Source organism: Chaetodon trifascialis, chromosome 2, assembly GCF_039877785.1.
Source record: "Chaetodon trifascialis isolate fChaTrf1 chromosome 2, fChaTrf1.hap1, whole genome shotgun sequence".
NCBI lineage: Eukaryota > Metazoa > Chordata > Actinopteri > Chaetodontiformes > Chaetodontidae > Chaetodon > Chaetodon trifascialis.
This window is the reverse complement of record NC_092057.1, coordinates 6,447,423-6,469,465: the sequence shown is the minus strand read 5'-3', so window position 1 is coordinate 6,469,465 and position 22,043 is coordinate 6,447,423. Positions and strand designations below refer to the sequence as shown.

The 22,043-nt window shown below is 44.8% G+C and overlaps 3 protein-coding genes across 6 annotated transcripts; 2 read left to right on the top strand and 1 right to left on the bottom strand.

Moving 5' to 3' along the window:
• The first annotated feature begins 1,801 nt into the window (after positions 1–1,801).
• On the top strand, positions 1,802–9,540 carry psip1a (PC4 and SFRS1 interacting protein 1a). Of its 4 annotated transcripts, none has more exons than XM_070980515.1 (17): positions 1,802–2,016; positions 2,386–2,468; positions 2,673–2,749; positions 3,026–3,164; positions 3,528–3,617; positions 3,888–3,998; positions 5,189–5,248; positions 5,341–5,401; positions 5,552–5,645; positions 5,903–6,083; positions 6,167–6,225; positions 6,483–6,538; positions 6,641–6,711; positions 6,992–7,093; positions 7,178–7,379; positions 8,260–8,356; positions 8,850–9,540. In XM_070980515.1, the coding sequence occupies exons 2-17, from the start codon at positions 2,397–2,399 to the stop codon at positions 8,878–8,880; spliced, it is 1,503 nt and encodes a 500-aa protein (XP_070836616.1). In that variant the 5' UTR covers positions 1,802–2,016; positions 2,386–2,396; the 3' UTR covers positions 8,881–9,540. The 4 variants fall into 4 exon arrangements, with proteins under 4 accessions (XP_070836616.1, XP_070836624.1, XP_070836602.1 ...); XM_070980501.1 differs by having other exon boundaries at positions 1,868–2,016; positions 2,396–2,468; XM_070980523.1 differs by lacking the exon at positions 3,888–3,998 and having other exon boundaries at positions 1,856–2,016.
• A 283-nt stretch (positions 9,541–9,823) lies between these two features.
• On the bottom strand, positions 9,824–14,334 carry snapc3 (small nuclear RNA activating complex, polypeptide 3). Its single transcript, XM_070979548.1, has 9 exons — positions 14,075–14,334; positions 13,715–13,798; positions 13,536–13,614; positions 13,307–13,411; positions 13,079–13,228; positions 12,812–12,894; positions 11,885–12,043; positions 10,220–10,327; positions 9,824–10,137 (listed from the first exon to the last, which is right to left on the bottom strand). The coding sequence occupies exons 1-9, from the start codon at positions 14,299–14,301 to the stop codon at positions 9,990–9,992; spliced, it is 1,143 nt and encodes a 380-aa protein (XP_070835649.1). The 5' UTR covers positions 14,302–14,334; the 3' UTR covers positions 9,824–9,989.
• A 1,654-nt stretch (positions 14,335–15,988) lies between these two features.
• Positions 15,989–21,686, top strand: LOC139345175 (tetratricopeptide repeat protein 39B-like). Its single transcript, XM_070983703.1, has 18 exons — positions 15,989–16,018; positions 16,316–16,347; positions 16,749–16,853; positions 16,962–17,093; positions 18,200–18,276; positions 18,405–18,534; positions 18,643–18,748; positions 18,925–18,990; positions 19,075–19,183; positions 19,277–19,344; positions 19,446–19,505; positions 19,621–19,782; positions 19,878–19,969; positions 20,062–20,182; positions 20,263–20,374; positions 20,459–20,576; positions 21,109–21,225; positions 21,555–21,686. The coding sequence occupies exons 1-18, from the start codon at positions 15,989–15,991 to the stop codon at positions 21,667–21,669; spliced, it is 1,752 nt and encodes a 583-aa protein (XP_070839804.1). The 3' UTR covers positions 21,670–21,686.
• Positions 21,687–22,043: the final 357 nt, after the last annotated feature.

The following is a 22,043-nucleotide window of genomic DNA, read 5'->3' as shown; positions in this document are numbered from 1 at the left end:
GGAGGATAGCAGGACTTCGGGGCCCTCGGAGACGGAATGGGTTGGGATGTTCTGCCAACACCTCGTCTGCCAGGGTGAAGGATACACACACACACACACACACACACATTGTCATCTCTCCATTGCTCCATCCCCGGCCTCTGTTACAGCCGTGTGTCTGAGCAGGAACCCCACTAAGCTGGCTGGGGTCCAACACCAAGGTCTCTCACCTCGCAGCCTGGGCAGGGGGCCGGTAGCTCCTGTGAGTTATTCCCGGGCATGGACCTGGGTTCCACCTCGCTCGTCTCCCTTTGTCTCATCCGCTCTCCTCTGGCCCATCCTGGCCTCATCCTCTCCCTTATCCCCCTCTCTGGGACCCTGTGGCTGATGAGCCTGTCCTTCAACTATCAGCATCTTCTATTGTCTTAAACACACACACACACACACACACACACACACACACACGCACAGGCAGACTGTAGACTTGGATTTATATAAGCTTGCTTGCGTATCTGCGTGGCCACAAATGTTGAGGTCACCTTCACATCCTTCCACCATCTGCAGTGATCTATAAGTACTTCAGAGCCTGGTGGCTGACTTATGTAAAGACTTTTAGTCTTAAACTCTTCATTGTCCCTTAAATGTCCGCTAAAGTTTTTATTAGCCTAAAAAAAGCATAGAAACAAACAGTTTGTTGATTAACTGATTAGCTGATTGACAAAAAAAAATGCAGCCACTATTTTGAAAATTGATTAATTGTTCAATCTAACAGTGTCTATTACAGCTTGTCAAATAATACAGAAATACACAGATTATACAACATGGTAGATCAGCTGTTCAAAGAGCTGTTACAGACACAAGATGCACTGGAGTACAGTTAAATAAGTCAAAATACCATAAAACTAGTTTTCATGGCAATTAACACCAAACTCAGTATCAACAGGTTTTTAAATGAAATAAAGGTGAGCTTGCAGTTCTAATACTTATGCTCTTAATAAGAAATACCAAAACGTGGACCGCAATCCATCACTGCTGCAGACGGCTCATGTGTTAGGCCTCATCTTGCCACTAGAGGTCGCTGAAAGACAACCGAAGGCAGTCAGGATGCCAACAGTGTAAAAAAATAGATGTCATATTTTTTGACCATAAATTTGTACCTCAATCTTCCAGGCAATGTAATGCTAATTATTAACAAACTCATACACAGATTGCGTAGTGTTGTTGAATTTTGGTTGAGGATTAACTGTGTGACAAAGAAGATCAATTTCTTCGGACAGCGATGTGAGCCATATGTTTAACCGCGAAAATAAATTGAGCTCCCGCGGTACATTAGTCCTGGACCAGGGACGAAGACGTTACCGTTAAGGCCGGATCCTGCACCAGCCTCAGCATCAGTACCAGGCAGGAAAGAGGAGCTGCTGCAGAGCTCTCACTCTGATCCTATTTTCATGAACCAAGGACATCCGAGATTTAAACCTAACCACTGACACACATCGGGCTAAAGGCACGTTTTGTGTATCACGTGTTTTTTAGAAAATGAATGTTATTGTAGGCTTACGCCAACTAGTTTCTGTGACAACAACATTTAGCGTGGTTTTATCTATTTGTAAATTATGAAGTGAGAGCGCATGCGTGGAAGTTGACGCCCACAATTTTTTCCCATAAATGTCAACATAGACGATCTTTGTAGAAGCGACACTCTCATAATGCTCGATTTCATACATACTTGCTGTAATTAAACCCCATTTGGCGTAAACACTTTCACGTGCTTAATGTTCTCTTAAAGTGCCTTAAAGCTTGTGGTTGTGTTTCCCAAAAACAGAAACAACACAGGTAACGGTACGTCATTAAAATTGACCCCCCCCCGTCCCGGATTGTAATGGTACAGCCTGCCGACGTCCTGCGCGGGAGCGGAAAGCGTGCATCCGACTGTGAGGAAAAGGAGCGGAGTGTTTTCATGGTTGTGCCGCAGCAGCTCTCTGCTCAACTAATAATCATAATAATCGGCTTTGTTACTGACGTCCGCACGAACCAAAGGTCAGTGAAGGCAACCGCTGTATTTCCGGTAGCACTCAACAGCTACAAGCTAGCTAGCAAGGTCTGTCAATGAGGCGTCTGCTCCGCTTCACCTGTTAATGTAACGTTTAGCAACTGCCAGGTCTTTCTGAGATTATCTGGAGTTCATTTCGTGTCTGAGCAAGATTATTTTCGTCAGGCTGAACATGACTGACGTGTGGATGAACTGTGGACTCGGGAGGATGTTGGTGGTGGTTAGGGGGAGGGGCACTGAGTGACATGTGTACACGTTTTACATGTCTGAGAAGATGCACGTCAAGAAGTGAATCTCTCACCAAATACCTACAAATATGTTAAGATGTGCGTTTGCTTGTCTTCCTTTTCCTGCAGTGATACTCAGCATGGCTCGAGACTGGAAACCTGGTGATCTGATCTTTGCCAAGATGAAGGGATATCCACACTGGCCTGCGAGAGTGAGTCTGGGCCTCAAGTCATCGGCAAAATCAGGGAAATTCCTTAATATGCAATGTGTCATTGCAGTTAAATTTGATACGATTCACATTAAAATGCCCACACTCATCCACTGAAAAACACACAGACATTACCTGATCACACACCTGAGAGATTTTAGCGTTAATGTCTGTCAGTAAATACCTGTTTTGTCATGTCTGTGCCAGATCGATGAAGTCCCGGACGGTGCCGTGAAGCCATCCAATATCAAGTTCCCCATCTTCTTCTTTGGCACCCATGAAACGTTCGTAACGATCTTTGCTGTGATCTCTTGTTTAATGGAAATATATCATGAAGTTGGTGAAGTAGCATTTCATGTTTTGCTTGGTCTGAGTGGCCACAACAAATAGAAAGTACTGCAGGAAATGAGCTTTCATTGTGCTCCGTTGAAGGTGTTTCTTTAAATACATGAATGCTTGATGAATGGCTGATGGTTAATGGTCTGTTTTGTCTGTGTGCTGCTGCTCCGTCTTACAGTAAACACATTACATCACACTTGACCATGTCCTCTCTCAAACAGCGCGTTTCTCGGCCCAAAAGACATCTTTCCGTACCAGCCCAACAAAGAGAAGTACGCCAAGCCCAACAAGCGGAAAGGCTTCAACGAAGGATTGTGGGAGATTGAGAACAATCCGAAAGTTGAGCTGACTGCACCGAAGGTACCTCCTCCTCCTCCTCTCGTTTCCTCCAAAGACATCATCAGTATTTATCATCAGACGTTGACCACAGGCTTACAGAGTGCAGTCTCGGTTTTGCCGTTATCCAAAAGACTTAGATTTTATTATTGTTACCCTGTCTTTCAGTTTTGGGCCGGCTGCTCGCTCTGATTGGCCCACTGGCCGAGCGTGTGGCTTCACATATGCTTGCTAGGAAAAACCGTCTAATCCAGCGTCACTGTGTGCTGCCTGCTCCCGTCCAGTCCTCTAACATCACTGCATGTGCACAGCTGGTACGCGGCTTCCTGGTTATTGTGTTTTTGCCAAAACGTTTCATTGAGTCTTTTCCTCTTCTTCTGTTTGAAGCCGGTCCCCCCTGAATCTTTCGCTGAAAAGGATTTGGACAGCAGCCCGGAAGGAGGAGAGGACGCGGACGACAAGGGGATGAAATCCAAAGTATGTTTTTGCTCTTCAAGTCTGTCATCCACGAGTAAATGTGGACAGTCGCTTCACTGCGTTGACATGCTACTGGTGCGTCCGTGTGTTGTCGGCTTCTTTCTTCTTTTGCTGTTTTTCCTCTGATCTTCCTCTAATGTGTGTCTGCTTCATGCTGGATTACATGTCAGTCCAGGCTTTAGACAGAAGGATCCTCGCTAACTTTTCTCCCTTTCAAGACTCGTTTACCCCACCACACTGCGTCCTATGCTGTGTCTTGGGTGCATTCAGGTTCCAGGAAGTGAGGCTGAGCAGGAGAATGAGAATGAGGAGGAGGAGAAGGAGGAGGAGGAGGAGGAGGAAGGGTCTCTGATCTCTGAGCAGGGTCCTCAGAACCAGGATGTACGTACTTTGCATGCTGGGTTCCTATAAATCGGTGCAGGTCGCCTCATCCCCGCCCCGTGGGAAAGCATGTGACACTTTGGTGGTTTTTCAATTGGTGGTTTGTTTCTGTTTGACTCCGAGTTCTCGTCGGCGGCCACAAACTGTTGATTTTGAGTAGAGCGCCTCGCCTGGGTTTGCTGTGTTAATGCCACTGAGGTGAAGTGATTTACAAACCGATAGGTGGAAAATAGTCCCTGTGCTGCTACAAAAAATGCTCCAGAAGATTAAATAACATGAGGTGTGTGACTCTAAGGAAAATAATGGAAAGTGTGTTTTCTTCCTCTCTGTTTTTCCTCTCTGAGGCCACCCTGACAACTTGTCTTATTGCTTTCCATTTCCTGCCTTTCCCTGTTCACATATTCACCAAACTAATGTTTGCAATTAGTTGATGTAATTTTATTTTTGCATGGCTTTCTGTGTGCTTTGGAGAAAGGTAAGCTGGGACTCCGTTTATGTTTTCTGCTGCAGAGATGGACTTTCTGTATTTTTTTTTTTTATTTCCCCTGCAATACGTTAACAAGTCATAAACCATGTCCCTTACTATGCACACCAAGTATAACTGAATCAGCTCGTATGAATGCTGAAAACATTTGATTTTGAGTGTGCTTAACTTACGCCGCTCTTCCTGAATGTGACGCATGAGCGGCTCACAGCTGCAAAACAAAATTAAAATAACTTGCAAACGGCGATGAAACGACTTCAAAAAAATCTCAGAAAACACATTTTATGCCATTCCAAAGCCAGTTTGATAGGTGTCATCTCTTCAGTTAAAGACACATATCGTCAGATTTGGGGACAATTTGACATTTTCTCTGTCGACTGAAGGACGGAGTGATTTACTAAAATCTTATTTGTTTACATGGATCATTAAAAACCACAGTTGTATGGATAAAAATGGAAAAACAGGACTGCTCATGTATGACTGCACAGGGTGTAATACCACAGTTACACACTAGGTGGTGCCATTGATCCAAATTGTTCTTATGATGAGGCGGTAAAAACAGGACACATGGAATCAGTCAAGAAGGGCTGATGACATGCTAACGCATCCACCCGGCTTTCATTTTCGCTGCTGTTGCATTAAAGAGAAGACGGTTTAAAGTCAGGATGCAGACTGGACTGAAATTAACAAACATGTTGAATTTTAGGGCTCGGCACAGAAAGAATCCACAGATGTTCCAAAACCCAAGAGAGGAAGAAAGAAAAAGGTCGGTTGTACTGAGTCATGGGTTTACATTATCTATTAAAATGTTTTTTGGGACATTTTATAAGATGGTATGTTATGATGTTTTCTCTCCAGAGTGATGCTGAGCAGGAGGCTGAAAAGGACGACGCCCCTGCGAGTCCCGTCAGCCCCTCAGGTGAGCAGCATCCCCTGTGATGCTGGTACTCATTCATTGATCACTGCGACAGATGAGGCTGTAGGACCTCCACTTTGATTCTTTAGCATTCAGCTTTTCTTTTGCATAAACTGGACTTCTGGTGTCTGTGTTTGGCATCTTTGTGACCAGGTGCAGAGGGTCCTAAACGGAGAGGCAGGAAGCCCAAAAGTGAGAAGCTACTTCTGCTGCAGCAGCAGGAGCAGCAAGGCTCGGGAAGTGAAATGTAATTACATGAAAATGAACTCGAGCACTGACACACAAAGCAGAACTCACATTAGTCTGACTTTGACTGGATGGCAGGTCTGGAACGATGGAAGTAACACTAATCTTCTTTCATTCAGTCAAGAGGGAGCTGACGTCCGAACGGCCTGGTGTGGGCTGATCTCATGGGCACTTGCAGCTATATTTAAACTATCACAGCCATCACAATTATAGTCTTGACTTTCATTTGTCTGAATGGAGCCTTTCTCTCCCGTTCAGGGACGCTGCTGAGACCGACAGAAAGAGGAAGAGGGCAGCAGAGGACAAATCCAAGAGTGGAGAGGAGGAGAAGAGAAAGAAGGAGGAGGGCAAAGGGAAGGATGCGGAGGGGAAGGAGCCTGAAGCCAAGAGGAAGAAGCAGTCCAAGGATGACTCCTCTTCAGGCTCTGACGACGAAGAGGTTAGATATCAGTTATTGATGTGATGAAGAGGTTGAACGGTCAGGATGATGCTTTCATGCACACAATTTTCTTTTCATGTCAGAAAAACAAAGGCAAAGTGGACAAAGATGGACGGCGGCGGAAAGCAGATGAACTGAGAGAGTACGTAAGCGGGCAGAGCTCATCAGAGGTGACCCGAGCCTCAGACACCCTCACGCTGCTGACTGTGGTCTGACCGAGAGCCAGTAATCCAAAAGCATCACACTTACAATTATATGAAGAGAAAAACTGACATCTGTGAGGGAACAACCCCAAAATGTGACATTAAAATGAAGAGAAAATGAATATTTAATGGAATAACACATTTGATTGTTTGATGTCACCACAGTGAAAAGATTCCTGGTTATTCTGCTCTGCAGGTCAAACAAAGATGATGGGAAGAAAAGTGAGGAGAGGACAGGAGTGAAGAAAAAGGGTGAGTGCCACAGTTCAGGGGTGAGAAGGCAGCTGAAACTTACTTTTCATTTCGTCCCTCAGTTCGTCTTAAACCCACGCTTGTTTCCTCTTTTCCTCTCAGAAATATCGACGGACTTGAAGCTCCAGAGACTGCACAGTGAAATCAAGATTTCACTGAAAATTGACAACGCTGTGAGTTCTAGTAATACTCTGCCGTCAGGTTATAAATGTCTCACTTGAGTCCTTACACATCTTCATTTTCCACTTCACACACCGGAGGCAAAAGGCTCAGACTCTGCATGCTGCTCAGTGTTTCACAGCAGTAATCTAAACAGTATTTATCTTTAGAAGTATATTTTCCTTGCATTGCAGTATTTTGTGTATCCCCGTGAGTCCCCCGTGTCGTGGGGCTTTATGGGAAAAATGCTGTGATAATACCTTCGGGTGAACGATCATGCGACTCTCATGGCAGGATGTGAAGAAGTGCTTGGATGCGTTAGATGAGATCGGCGCCCTTCAGGTCACAACCCAGCACCTTCAGAAACACAGCGAGCTCATTGCGACGCTCAAAAAGGTAGAGTCACGCTTCCAAAATCAGCTTGAAGGAAGTTCCACCAGGAGGCGTTTCTGAGCACTTTTTTTTTTATCCATGTTCTAGATTCGCAGATTCAAGGCGAGCCAGGACATCATGGACAAGGCCACCATGCTGTATAACAAGTTCAAGAGCATGTTCCTGGTCGGAGAAGGCGACTGCGTGCTCAGCCAGGTGCTCAACAAGTCTTTGGCCGAACAGCGGCAGCACGAGGAGGCCAAGAGAGGAGCCCTGAAGAGAGTGGAGCAGGCCAAGGAGAACAGCGGCGGTACGGTTCACTACGCACTCGCTCACCTTTCCTGGAGGTCGTTTGTTACTCACGTTAAAGTGAGACGCCTAGAGCAGGAAGTTAGCAGTGCATCAGTTGGCTGGAACCCAGAAGTCTCACATCTGCAGTTTATACGTAATTCAGGATAAAATTTCGGCGAATGTTTGATAAATTTCTAATTACAGATCATTTCAGCTGAAACTGTGTCAGCTTTAAGAACCTCTACACAGCTCAAACTGATTTTTAATATCAGAGGTTTCAGCCTCACGCTCAGTTCATTGTGATTGAATATTAGCAGTTTTTTCATCAGCGTCTGGATTTCAGCTGAAGGTCTTCATGTCGTGAGTGCGTCAGTGATGACCACGTTTCCCCTCAGGCTGTGCTGGTGTGTGAGGCGTTCGCTGCACCGCTAGTTGGCATTTAACAGCCAATAAAGACCAACCTTTCAGACAGAAGAACAAAAATAATCTCCCTGAAGAGTTACTGTAACTGCAGAGCTCAGTGCTGGACTGGTGACGGTCAGTTAGATACGGTTTGCTGGTTATCAGGAAATCAATTAGGACGGAGACATTGAAGCTCAGTTTCTTTCGTCCTCTCCAGGAGGATGTCACAGGATCTCTGTGGTTAAGATTCTGAGTGGAAACTGATCAGAAGTCTGCGGCCGCATTCTTCTTTTGACTCACAGAACTGATGTACTTACTGTACTCTGAAAGGTCTCTATTCTGCAGCACAGCATGAAAAATGGATGGAAAATTGTGTTAATCCCAGAGAGGTCTGGAGCTCGGCATGTGTCATCACATGCTCCTGAGCGTCGTCCTCTCTGCGGTGGTTTAGGTTTGTAGTGATGCTCTGTCTCTCTCTCTCTCTGCGCCGCCCAAAGACAAGATGACAAACGGTGACCTCGGCCCTGAAGAGAAGAAGCAGGAGACGGAGAGAGAGAAGCTGCTCGAGGACACGTCGGTGGGAGAAAATCACAGGTAGTTCACTCGCACGCAGGTGACCCTGAGTTACGTGTTCTGCCTTTAACGGTCCCAACAAAACCTGAGTTCATCTGCTAAACACACACATTTGACCTTTGTGATGTCCAAAACTCGCCCCTGAAATGGTAGTAGTACTTAAACTTTAAGATAAATGTGTTTCAAAGACTTCATACAAGCATCATAAAAGCGACTTCATTCAGCCGGCTGAGAAACACCTTGAAGCCTGAGAATGGCTTCAGAAACCTAAGTCTCTCCGGTCGAATCGTCTGGTGACATTCGTTCAGGGTTAGATGTGAAAATATTCCCTCGCTGCTTCGCTGATGTCGCTGATACTTTCTGGATCTTTTATTGCTGTAGTCAGTAGTTAGAGCGTGGGGACAGTGTGCGTAGGACAGCAGCCATGTTCGCTCCACTGAGGGAAGGCGTGTTAACAGTAGAGGTCGATGCGCAGAGTGAGAAGCTTCAGTATTTATGTTTTCTTTGACTGTAGTGCCCCAAAAGCTCAGGAGGAGTCCACTTGAGTGTCCCACCCGCCTGAAGAAGAAGACATTTGCTGCTGTTCTCACACAACCTTTGTCGAAACTGGGCCGACCGGCTGGGCTCTGTCCGGCTCCACCTGCTGACTGACGACTGGTTTCCAGTTTGCCGTTTCTGTTGGTGCTGCTGCTCAAAGGTTTCAGCACATCAGACCCCCCCCCACCCTCCAGAGGAACTGACTGACTGCATATTTTATTTTTTTACTGTGTAATCTTTACCCGTCAGGTAGCTTTTGCCACGCGTTGTGTGTGTCGTCCGTCTGATGACAGCGTCCAGAGTAAGAACTTAGATCTGCAGCACTGTGAACTTAGAAGCTGCGGTTTGGTCCCGTTTCCAGCTGAAGTAGATCCTTTTGATTGTTCTCATCATTTCATGTGCATTGATGTTGTTTTTGACATTTACAGAATCTAAACTTACTGGAAGCACAGAGTCTAGCCTTTAGTCTGCTGAAGTCTAACAGTACTGGGACATTAACATTTTACTGATGCACAAACGGGAAAGTTTGCCAAAGTATACTTAGCCAAGTTTCATGTTCACATTTTTAAACGTCGCTCGTCTTTAACATAGATGTAAATAAGAGTATTTTTGTGCCGTCTGATGACCTGTTTCAGCATCCAATAATAAAGTAGTACGGAGAAGTACTCCTTTGTCTTTGAGTCTTCGTGTCCATCGTACGGAGCGTCTCATCTCAGCTGATCTTCTCACTCTTTAGTGATGACTGTTTTCACTCGTTTCACCACAACGTTCGCTGATGTCTGTTCAACCCACTGACCGCTCTTAATGAATTTAACTGCTAAACTCTTAACATAACTCAAGATGTTTTGCCAGATTTTAACACAGATTTTTGTGCTTTTATGGAAAATATGTTCCTCTTTACTGAGCCGATGACGTCTGGGCTGAATGAAGAAACTTACAGGCCGCTCAAATAAATCCTCTAGTAAATGTTTATTTAGTTCATTTCAAACATGAAAATCAAACACAAAAAAGTTTTTCCTCTTGAAGAAAACATGTTTCCAAACATTTCTTTCTGAAATATAAAGCATTGACTGTATTATACAGCATTAATGAGTGAGCAGTTCACCAGAGAGCAGCACTAGTTAAATGCACCGCGGTCCACGTAGGGATACGCCAGGAAGTCTCCCAGCTTGTTGCCTTGAGCGTCGTAGTGCAGCATCCGGAAACACTTGTCACAGAAGAGACACGGGTCACTGGGAGCAAACTGGTCGTTGGTGGTAAACCATCTGCAAAGAGTCATGGATGTTGAGCTTGTATTCACAGTGTGAAGCGGCCAAAGCTGTTAATGCGCCGCAGAGAGTTACGCACCTCCCGATGAAGACGTGGCAGACGGCGCACTTCTGCGTGGCCACCCGGTGTTTGTGCGTGAGAAGAGGATACAGCTTCTTGTCAAGGCAGTCGTTCTTATGGGCCAGTCTGCGGGGACGGGAAAGGACTGGGCTTGTTCAGACTGAGCAGAGTACAGATTTGTCTCACATTCGCGACATTAAGAGCTGCTTTCATGAGTGGTTACCCTGTTCACGCCAGACACATCTGAGAGTACGCACTTCCTCCTACGATGGAACCAAATTAGCTGTAAGGTCTTGTGAGAGAAGTCAAATCCTGTCTGACAACGAAGGGCTTTATTTCAAAAGCCTGAAGTAATAGTTCACAGATTCAGACAAAATCATATCTTGTGACAAATAAACTGCTGTACATAATTGCACAGTAGTAGAACAGTGTAGTTTCCAAAGGTAGAGGCTAAGGATTACCAGAGTCCTCAGGGTTAATCCTCTGTGGACCATGACTGGACAGACAAAATGTCATGACAACGCATTTCATAGATGAAGCATTTCAGTCCAGATGAGAAGCAAACATGCAAACATGAAGTTCACAGAGCTAAAAGCTCAGAGAGGTGCCTGATGCTGCCTCCACAGTGTCATTCTGAGGGGAAATCTGGAAAGCTTTGACTTTATTATGTTTCCTACCAGCGACTGCAGCCACAAAATGCAAAGTCAAGCCACAGAAGGTAGAGAGCAGTAAGAATGAGATGCAGGCAGATCAAATTCGCTCCCTGGAGCTTTATCTAAGTGCTCCTTTTATTAAAGCTCAGTTGAGATTCAGCATAATTTAGTTTTTCTGTGATCAGCTCAGTGTTAGCTGCCTGAGGCTAACGTGTCGCTAATTCAACATCCTAACTTCCTGTTGGCCGAACTGTCGCTGTGTTTCGCTCTTCTGGACTCGTGTGTGTGTGTGTGTGTGTTTTCTAGATAATGACAGTGTTGTACCTCCTGTGGCGACCACATGTGGATCTTTCAGTGGTGACGCCTGACGTGAAACACGACACTCTGACAGTTAGTCTGTACTCCTGTGAATCCATTGTCACTTCAGTGAGCTAATTCTTTCTTCATTTGGTCAGAATTGTGTATGTCATCTCATCTTTTTCTGATTTCTAAAACCTTTAAAGGTTTACTCCTGTCTCAGCCTTTATGGGAGGAGTGTTCAGCTCACTGCAGAGCTGTGCACAGACACAGAAATCGCCGCTGTCAGCTGGCTGGGATCCAGTTTGGAGCTATTAGCCAGGCACTGGGAGAAATTCAGCCTGGAACTGGCAGAAAGTCTATGAATGCTGCTAGAATTAGCACCTTGTGGTTGTTTGCCAGCCACTAAAGCTGCAGTTTACATCCAAGTCCAATGCAGTGAAGACTCTGAAGGAGGTTAATTAAAGGTTTTCAGTGTGTTTTTTGGTGAAATGTTCTCACTATATTGAATAATGTCCAGGTAGAAACATGCTGTCTTCACTTAGAGACTGTTTCTCCAGTGGAGTTCAGAGCTTCATCACATGGAGCAACTACAATCACCTGAAGATCAATATCAGCTCAGCCAATCCGCTTGCGGTGGACTGCGATGCTTCAGATGCTGCTGCAGAGAAGCCGCAAACTGGAAGACGTGGACGCTTCAGCTGTTGAACGAGGAAAAAAAAACGTCTCAAACCTGACGTCCGTGATGATGACGAGATGCTCGCAGTCTCCCTGATGACAGTAGAGGTACGGGAAGCCCACTTTAGCCGTCAGATCCACAAACCGTGTGTCCTCCATCTTGGCCTGGCTGTACGGTGGGAAGTTGCGGGCTTTTGCCCACTCGATGGTGGTGCTGCATCATGGACACACAGAGGCTGCATCATACTGTGCAAACATCCTCTCAACTACATGTTCATTTTTAAAGTTCACACATTATTGATTCTTCCACCGTCAAAACAATGTTGACCAAATGTACAAATCCTCATCAGGAACAAGCCCGCATGTCGGGGGCAGAACCTCAGAATGTCAATCACAGCTAGCCCGGACAAGTCGTGTTAAGCAGTAACACACGAGTTGCCGACTAATGGACAGTTTAAATGCTGCACAAACAAACACGCCTGACGGACTTTTCCGCTGTGAAAAGTGCTTCATTTGGAGACGTCCGTCCAGTTTACATCCATAGAGTGCTGGATGTAACTCCACTTCTACGAGTATGTGTGTAGCCCTCTCTCCTTCTACGTTAATTAGGAAAACTAATTCAGGTTTCATTGCAGCATTGTTATGGATTTCAGCCAATAAAAGCAGGTCTGTGGGGAATGACGTTCGGAGTACAGTCTCTTCTCTGCTTACGAGTGTGATTATTTTAGCAAACGTCTTGATCTGAACTGGGATCACAAGGAACCAAGATGTCCTTGGTCACACTACCCTCACTGCTAATTGCTTAAGCCACAGCGTTCACAAAAGCACCACAGTGATAGTTATATTTAGAAACACAAATATTCATGATGAGCTTGTGTCAGAGAATCCATGGCCTGCCCTGCAGGTTGAGCCTATAGATATCATATCATGGCACACTGACCCTCTGTGAGGACATGTTTACAAAGAAAGCGTGATTACTTACGCGCTGATGTCCTGACACTCCGGGAACCGCGTGTCGTTGTAGAAAACTCCCTCGAAGAAGAAGAAAGCCGACTTGAAATGATCCTTAAACAGAAAACAGGTGTTATGAGTTGCTCTTGAGCGCAAATATTGACAGAATCTGACCTGACCACACCGCCGCCACACAACAGATCAATCAATGTCAAACAGTAGATACACTGGACCGCCTCTCAGAGGAGGCGGTCTTGCAGAGAGCTGAGGACGTGCGACGACCTGGACGTGCGCTCACTTTGCTGATGAAGCCTGGAGCCATGTCCGGCGTGGTGCTGAACTCTCCGCACACTTGCAAGTCGCTGACACAGCAGATGGCGTCCCTGAGCTCTGCCAAGCTGTGGGAGCCCGTCATCAGCAGAGTCATGTGGGGTCGGATGTAGCTGAACTGGAAGTGGATGGAGGGAAGATATCAGAATAACCTTTCAGAGAAAACACGCCTGGAAAAGACGGAGTGACGGCTCACTTTCTCAATGACAGCCGGGTAGTAGACGTTGATGGTGAGAATGAGCTCTCCTTCAGGGATCATGTCAGCCACTGACTCTGGTTTCCTGCCAACAGTTATACGCTCCTGGAAATCCCACAGAGAACCAAGCCTTATATTAAGACACATGAGAGGAAGGAGTCACCTCGTCTGTCAAACAGAACATGAATCATAAGCCGACATGTTCAACTGTCAGCAGCAGTGGGCTCACCAGCTCACCGGCGTACAGGTCGTGTCTGTTCTTGGTGATTTTTAGAGCAGCTTTGTCGTCTTGTCTCATTTTTCTTTGTCTGTTAGAAACAGATCACAGAGCCTTTAATGTGGGTTTGTCTTACAAGCTGCTAAAGGTGCAACAGAAATAGTACAAAAAAAACTGAGGAGGAGTCGTACACGAGTGTTTTAAGCGTTGGATCCGGAGGAACGACGTTTGCGTCGGGCTGCTGATCCTCAGGATGGCAACGGAGGGAGTCGAGACTGGAAAGGAAAACGTGAAAGCAAAGTTACGGAACTACTTTGCAAAAATAAATAAATAAATAAATAAATAAATAAATAAATAAATAAAGGCAGGTAAAAGGAAGCCTTGAAAGGACAATTAAAAGCAGAGTATAGTGTATAGTGAGCGAACCGGAGACAGAAGAAGCGAACAATCGCTAAAATAAACTGTCATGAGACACATTTCGCGTTAGCCGTTCGAAAACCGTTAAAAACTGCTAGCGAACCGTCAGCTAGCTGCTAGGCTAAAGAACTTACCTGCAGATGGACTTCAGGTCGGCCATGGTCTCCGCATCGACCCCCAAGTCTTTGGCAAAGTTAGCGTCGAACGCGTGCTCGTCCTCCTCCTGGTACGAGTAGTCGCTCCGCTTCAGTCTTTTCAGCCACTCGTCTCTGAAAGAACCGAAATGAAACGGTTTGGTGTTAACATCGATGTATTCGTAGTCGGGGATGTTTTTATCCGACGACAGCTTGGACGCCGCCATGTTTGACTCAATAATGTGCGCACAGCATCACGGGTAATGAAGTCTTCAACCACTAGTGACAAAACGTCGTTGTTGAAGCCACTAAGAGGAAAGAGAGTCTGCTGAATTTGTTTTATGTTGTTGTTGTTGTTGTTGTTGTTGTTGTTGTTGTTGTTGTTGTTGTTGTTTTGTTTTGTTTTGGTTTTTTTTTAATTCATTGTATAATTGCATGTCTGTACTGAATGAAGAGAAATCAGCAAGAACTTACAACTAAAATATTTAGAAACGGACCTAAAAGTCATGGAATAACCACATTATCCACATCCTATTAATTGTGTGGTTAAATAAATATGAAATAAAATATGAAAACACCACGCTTCTTTTTTCGCTCAAAACATAGGTTGCATTGCACTACGACCAATTTTTCCATCATGTTTAGTTTCATCCCTGCAAGTCAGCAATAAACCTTGAAACAGGGTGACCAGATGTCACGCTTTGTGCGGGAAAGTCACGCATTTCCATTACTTTTCACACGTCCGGCAAATTGTGACGTTGTCGCGAATTGTTATTGAAAGTGTCTCTAACACCTTGAAACAAGCACAAGCTCTTGACTGGGCTGCCTTCTGGTGAACATCTGACTTTATTAGTTCACTTGTTTATGATATTAATTTCGACGTGAAGAATGAGTGATATGCTTTGCCGATCATTAACGCCAGATATGAGGAATAACAGACCAAGAAAAACTCACTGGGAAGCAGCAAAATAAGCACAAATTCCAACCCAACACGGGATATCACAACCATGCTCCATGTGCTTGTGCAGACCTTTTTAAAACTAAAGCTCCATCATGTCTTCAGATTATGATGTCGGAAAAAAGATCCTTATGCAACGCACATACGCACTCTCTATGGGCTCCATCCGCGGCTGTTCATTCGGCTATCTTTGAGGGCCCTCCTCACATGAGTGCCGTGTATACTCGGGCCCCTTCCACCCTTAGGTAGAGGCAACACAGGCATGCAGATGACCAGATCTGGGTTAAACACACACACACACACACACACACACACACACACACACACACACACACACACACACACACACACACACACACACACACACACACACACGCACACACACACACACACACACACACACACACACACACCCAACCTCCTCATCCCCATTCACATGGTTTAATTTGAACAATATTTTGGCGTCCAAAGAGGTCAAATTCTCCATTAATTCACCAAAAAAGGAAAAGAAAAAGAAAAAAGTCAAATGATACAGACATCTTTCCCATTCCATTTATACTCCAGGATAGTGCCATTTAGGCAGTTTGATTACCATCATGATTTCATGCACATCCAGTTCATCCATTTCGTTTTAATTTCCAGTTAATCCTCTTATGCACAATGATTAGTTTCATTCACTTGACGGCATTTCTTGCACAAGATACTCAAAATGAACAAAGTGTCTGCTTGCATGGATTTACAAAAACGTCCTGTGACGTTCAGGGACCCATGTGTGGGTTGGCCTCTTAAATTTCGGCCACGCCCGACTCTTCACCTTATAAATATCGAGGGGGGCTACTTTTCGTCCTGTTTGCCTGGAAAGAGAGCGAAATTCACACAGAGGCTGCTTCATTTCTAACAAGGGAAGACGCCCTCTTTTTTAGTAACACCTCTTGATATCCGACTTCTGGCATTAAATGGAGACGAAAGGCAATTCACTACAAGAGGTAGGTTATGTTTTACTGCAGCTTGTCTGCAGGTATTTAATGGCCAGAATTCGAGTTTTCTAACAAAATTCTTTACTTCAACTACGTTTCAAAGCTGTTTTTTTTATTTTAAGTTCATCATTAAAGTATAAGATAAGGCCAGGAAGGAAATGAAGTGAAGTGAAGTTGTAAAAAGTTGTTTGTCCCGTCAATGCATCAGCTCGTGTTCACCTGACTGGGGATGTGATGTGTTGTGTATTTTTTCCTGCTAATACTTACTGGCTTAAAGGCTAAGGTCAGATTTTACTTTCTCCTCAGGTGGACCTCAGCCATCCCAGTGAGGATGCATCGTAAGTGAAAGAACTGCAGACTTTTAATTTGAAGGGATGTTTTTGTGCATGTTTATTCAGCGATTGGCTCACAATGCAAGCAATAATCAGCCATGTGTAGTTAGGAAACACAGAGAATCCACAGAAATATCCATCATCCTTGTATATATGATGAAATCTATTCATTAGTAGTCATGCAGTACACACACAGCCGAGGCCAGTAGATACAATCAATGCTTCACTACTCATTCATTCTTCAAACTGTGCATGCATGTACTTAAAAAAAGTTCTCCAGAGTGAAGCTCGTCTGGGCTTCATGGCTTTGGCATTTCTTGCAGATTCTCATGCCTGACTTGATGTCAGATGTATGTATGTCTGTTGGTATGTAGGAGCCTAAATTAATTAGCTAATCTTTCATTCAGGTCACCTAAAATGGATTTAGAGACTGCATTGAAGGAATGCTCCACCGCCCTCGAACTCTTTCTGAACAACAGGTTTGCTGATGCTTTGGCTCTCTTGAAACCCTGGTGAGTCACCAACAGTTGAATAACAGGCTCTGCTTATTAATTGATAACATTTTTTTTTTACTTTCACACATGGATTATTATTTTTTTTATTGCATTTGTCCCCTTCAGGAAGAGTCAGAGCATGTACCACTCAATGGGCTACAGCAGCATCCTGGTGATGCAGGCAGGCATGACCTTTGAACCCAAGGACATGGACGCTGCCATGACGTCACTGAGTGAATCCCTGCTGACATGCCAGAGGTTAATGAACAGTTTCATTAAGGTTTAGGAAGTTGTTTTGTGAGCAGCCTGTTTTAACAGAGCTGACTGTGTTTGTGTGTATGTGCATGTAAAGTTTGAGAATGGGCTGGTGGTGAGTGTACAAGACAAATTAAAATCTAAAAAATCATCTAAATCTTGTTTTAAGTTCCCACTTCCACGCTGGGACAGTGTGGTACACTCCTGACCTTGAACATCATTGTCACACACTGTATGCAGGTGAATTCACTGGTCACCTTGTCCTAAAGGTGAAGAGCTGAGAAACTGCTGACACGGTCTTTGCTGAACTGTCGCCATATTGCACTATGATACACATTAACTGTGTTCATTCATACTGTGAAAATATTTGCTCAGGTGAATTTCAACTTGGTGGCACGGTGGAGCTGCAGGTAGTGCGCGTGCCTCACAGCAAGAAGGTCGCCGGTTCGATCCCTGGGCGGGGGCCTTTCTGTGTGAAGTTTGCATGTTCTTCCCGTGCATGCGTGGCTTCTCTCCAGACACTCCGGCTTCCTCCCACAGACCAAAAACATGCTCATTAGCTTAATTGGTGACTCTTAATTGTCCTTAGGTGTGAGTGTGAGCGTGAATGGTTGTATGTCTTTGTATGTTGCCCTGCAATTGGCTGGTGACTGTGGTACCCAGCCCTCCGCCCAATGACAGCTGGGATAGGCTGGATGGATGGATGGATGGATGGATGGATGGATGGATGGATGGATGAATTTCAACTTAGGGTGCAATATATCAATTCCTATGTGCAATATAGGAACCTATTCCCTATCAATAGTCCAGTCAGGAGTATTCTCATTCAATGTACAATATCAGTACTGATTGTTCATATTCATATCAATGTGCAATCATATCAATGTGCAATATCAGTATTGTTTGTTTATATTTCATTATTCCTTGTTTATATTGTTTGATATGATATTTAATGTCCTTTTTACTGATGCCCTCTATGTTTGTTATCCACTTTTGCTGCTGTAATACCTGAAATTTCCCCACTGTGGGACTAATAAAAGCTTATCTTATCTTATCTTATCTTATCTTATCTTATCTTATCTTATCTTATCCTGTGTTTCTGGTCTTAGATTTCGGAAGAAAACTGGAATAGTGGAGACTTTAACCAGCCTGTGGTACAGACAGCCAGCTGAAAACCCAACTGAAGGTAAGCGATGAGCTCCCACTTTGTGCTCTAGCGTACTACAGATATCCTGTCTGCAAAATGGCTACTTAACATTACTTTGTTTGGGATGTTTTGTCAACCAACATGTGGTGTTTTCTTCTCGTTAACAGAAGAGATGCATGCAGAGCTGTGCTATGCTGAGGTTCTCCTGCAGAAAGCAGCTCTCACGTTCCTGGATGAGAGCATCATCGGCTTCATCAAAGGAGGGATGAGAATCCGAAACAGCTATCAGATTTACAAGTAAGAAGCTCGAAGGTGGCTTTTGTTGGGGAACTAAGGCCACAGCCAGAAAATAACAGAAAATAAATATGATCATATTTTAAAATCATGTGTTGTCTCCCCAAACAGGAATTGCCAGGCCTTGTCAAGTGTCACAGCAGACATGGAACAGCAGCAGGACACGCACATTCATTTCAGGGGCGGCATCAACATGGGCATCGGATCATTTAACCTGGTGAGAACGCATTACAGTCGTTCTGGCAAATCTTACAGTCAGATTCCACAATATTTGCACTTCTCCTGCAGATATGAGGCTGTAGACTGTGGAAAATAAAAGCTACAGAATGAGCAGAGTTATGCTATTGAGTTGAATCATAATTCCCAAACTTTTGCCTCCCTTTTTCTTATCAGATGCTGTCTCTGCTCCCATCCAGAGTCCTCAGGCTGATGGAGTTTCTGGGCTTCTCAGGAGACAGGGTTGGTGTCTCCTTTTCAGTAAATTCATCATATGCTAACAGTGTTTCTACAGCGATGTTTTTAAAAATACTAATGCTCCTCCAGGAAGTGGGGCTGTCAGAGTTGAGACAGGGAGCAGCCAGCAACAGCCTGCGCTCCATCCTCAGCACCCTGACTCTGCTGATGTTTCATCTCTACATTACAGTGATTCTGGGTGAGAGAAACACAGCCAAACAAAACTTGCAGGGATTTCAATCCCTCATCCATTTATTTGTCAGGATTATTAATGGTTATCACTCTCCCTCAGGTATTGGTGATGGAAACCTTGCTGAGGCTGAAGCTCTGCTGAAGCCCTACACTGAAAAGTTCCCTAATGTGAGCCGTGATTTTAGCGGATTCTAGCAGATGTCACAGTTTTGCTGCCCCTCCAGTGAAATGGCATTATTCTGAGCTAACTCTTTGCGTCTTGTCCACAGGGAGCCCTAATGCATTTCTACACTGCGAGAATTGCTTTGCTCAAAGGAAACTTCACATTTGTGAGTACTGGAAAAGTGTCCACATCTGTCCGGTGTTGTTTTGAAGTGCAGCCTCAGCTAGTTGTTTCTGGAGTGAGAGAAAACTGGAGGCCCATGAGTCTGTGTTTCTGTGCAGGCCCAGGAGAAGTTCCTGGCATGTATCGCAGCGCAGCAGGAGTGGCGTCAGATTCACCACCTGTGTTACTGGGAGCTGATGTGGGCCTACTCCTTCGAACTCAATTGGAGGGAGGCGTATCGATACGCTGACCTGCTCTGCAAAGAGAGCAAGTGGTCACAGGTGACGAGCGTTAACCTCCCTTTGCCCTGTCGGAAAACTGCTCACGCGTTAAGATTTTGACCTCTAATGACGAGCTGATTGCGCTTCTCTCGCAGGCCATCTACGTGTTCCAGAAAGCTGCCCTCTTGAGCATGCTACCGGAAGAAGAAGTGGCTAAACTGGGAGAAAATGTGGTGCAATTGTTCAGGTGTGATGGAGGGAACCCTTATTTATTTGTGCATTCAGTTCGGTTGTTAGTCCCATAATCGTTCTGCAGTGACTGTGAAACGTGGTTTGCAGGCAGGTGGACGGTCTCAGACTGAGGATTGCTGGGAAGTCGATTCCAACAGAGAAGTTTGCAGCGAAGAAGGCACAACGATACTCTTCCTCTAATCCTGTGAAACTAGTCGTCCCGGCTTTGGTGAGAACGCACATGCACTCCCGTCAACGAATCAACATTATCAAGCCAGGCCTCCTTTTCAAACAACTCTCTCTCCCCAGGAAATGATGTACGTGTGGAACGGCTTCACAGTCGTTGGCAAGAGACCCGAGTTGACTGAAAGCATCTTGAGCACGTTGGAGAAAGCAGAGGAGCAGCTCAGACAAGATCCAAGTGAGAAGAACAGCACAGCTTTAAAGCACTGAGCAGTTTCTTTAGCACCGGTGTGAAACTAACAGCATTTTATTTCACGTGCAGACGCATCAGAATATCACCTGGATGACCAGTGTGTCGTCCAGCTGCTGAAGGGCCTGTGTTTGAGACAGCTGGGCCGTCTGGTCCAGGCTGAGCTCTGCTTCAATCATGTCATCGCCAGGTGCAGCAATACACACACGCACGCACGCACACACACACAGAGCATTGTAATGGGAGTTCACTGCAAAGCATTTAGTTGGCATCAGAGAATTTCTTTGGAATGATGTCACTATCACATTTATTGATTAGTATCTTTTTGGTGCTGTGGCATCAATCTTCGGGCTTCATCTGGTGTATTTTTACTTGTTGTGGAGTGCAGTAACTTGCAGCCAGTACATTATTTATGTCTAATATAGAAAAGCTAGATGTAGACTATGACAGCCACAGATATTGGCTGTCTTTTTGGTTTTGCTTTACTGGCAAACATCAGACTTGGATTCATGTAAATTTTGCAGACTGATGTTTATGAATTTCTCTCATGAAACGCTGGATGCAAATGAAGTGTTAAATATGGCCCAGTGAACTTTTAACGCTGCTCAGCTGTGGTGGTGTTTTGTCTCTGTGACACAGTCCGAGTCTCATGTGCTTCATGTCGATAGACAGATTCCATAAAGTTCTTCATGTAAATCTTGACTTTCATTTTGTGTTTTCAGTGAAAAGGATATCAAACATGACAACTACCTGGTGCCATTTACCATGTTCGAGCTGGGCCTGTTGCACAAGCAGAGAGGTGACATCGGCACGGCCATCGCCATGATGGAAAATATTAAGTAGGTGTTTTTTACATTTGTTTCCATATTTGTTCGTTTGTTTACCTTCAAATTTTCTTTCACTGTGTATTTGCACTGGAACGAGACTGTTGAACAGGTTGCAGTTGCTCTATTGAGGACGGTGCCTAAAGACGTAACTAGCTTTGCGTGTGTGTTATGTAGGATGGTTCCTCTCAAATTGGCAAAAAGCTTTTTCTTCAGCTCTCTGAAAGAATGACGACGTGCTAACATGAAACCACACACCTGCAGTAACAGCAACTGCCTGTTTGTTCGAATAGAATCTGTACTGTCATATTACAAAAAGAGCTGACAGGTGATCTTATTTATAGGACAAACTACAAAGACTACAACATGGAGTCAAGGCTACACTTCCGCATCCACGCAGCACTCAACACCATGGGCACTTTTGCAGCCAAACTTCCCCCGTCACGTACGCCAGCTTAAAGGACACCACGGCGGGAAGCTCAACCTTTCAACCCTGTTTGCTGCCTTCAACCTCTGACTGTACTTGAAGTCCTTCAGATTGGCATCTAGCTGTCAGCCCCTTGATAATGGTGTTCACCCACACTTGCTTTGTTAGTCTGGCAGAGCAGAGCTCTCAGCTGTAGAAATACTGAAATGAGTTTTAAAGTGAAGTCACTCTGCTAAGGAATGGCTTGAAGATGACCTATGAATTACAGCAGTTGGCGCTGTGTAAACCCCAGGAGGGAGTAATGTGAATGAAAAACATTTAAGATGGGACACAAATAAAATGCACTGGTCAAAATTAAAGAATGTGTTTCATTGGATTTAACACTTCCTGTTCTTAAATCTCCAAT

What these genes read in the sequence shown, in the direction of transcription:
- LOC139345175 (XM_070983703.1), top strand. Translation starts at nt 15,989, where the DNA reads ATGGAGACGAAAGGCAATTCACTACAAGAG. An exon ending in AAGGCAATTCACTACAAGAG is followed by an intron (nt 16,019 to 16,315) that starts GTAGGTTATGTT and finishes CTTTCTCCTCAG; the next exon opens with GTGGACCTCAGCCATCCCAG. An exon ending in TGGGCTTCTCAGGAGACAGG is followed by an intron (nt 18,991 to 19,074) that starts GTTGGTGTCTCC and finishes ATGCTCCTCCAG; the next exon opens with GAAGTGGGGCTGTCAGAGTT.
- snapc3 (XM_070979548.1), bottom strand. Translation starts at nt 14,301, where the DNA reads ATGGCGGCGTCCAAGCTGTCGTCGGATAAAAACATCCCCGACTACGAA. An exon ending in ACCCGGCTGTCATTGAGAAA is followed by an intron (nt 13,229 to 13,306) that starts GTGAGCCGTCAC and finishes ATCCACTTCCAG; the next exon opens with TTCAGCTACATCCGACCCCA. An exon ending in GTCATCATCACGGACGTCAG is followed by an intron (nt 10,328 to 11,884) that starts GTTTGAGACGTT and finishes CCGTCCCCGCAG; the next exon opens with ACTGGCCCATAAGAACGACT.
- psip1a (XM_070980501.1), top strand. Translation starts at nt 1,937, where the DNA reads ATGGTTGTGCCGCAGCAGCTCTCTGCTCAACTAATAATCATAATAATC. An exon ending in GACAGGAGTGAAGAAAAAGG is followed by an intron (nt 6,539 to 6,640) that starts GTGAGTGCCACA and finishes TTTTCCTCTCAG; the next exon opens with AAATATCGACGGACTTGAAG. An exon ending in GGCCAAGGAGAACAGCGGCG is followed by an intron (nt 7,380 to 8,259) that starts GTACGGTTCACT and finishes CGCCGCCCAAAG; the next exon opens with ACAAGATGACAAACGGTGAC.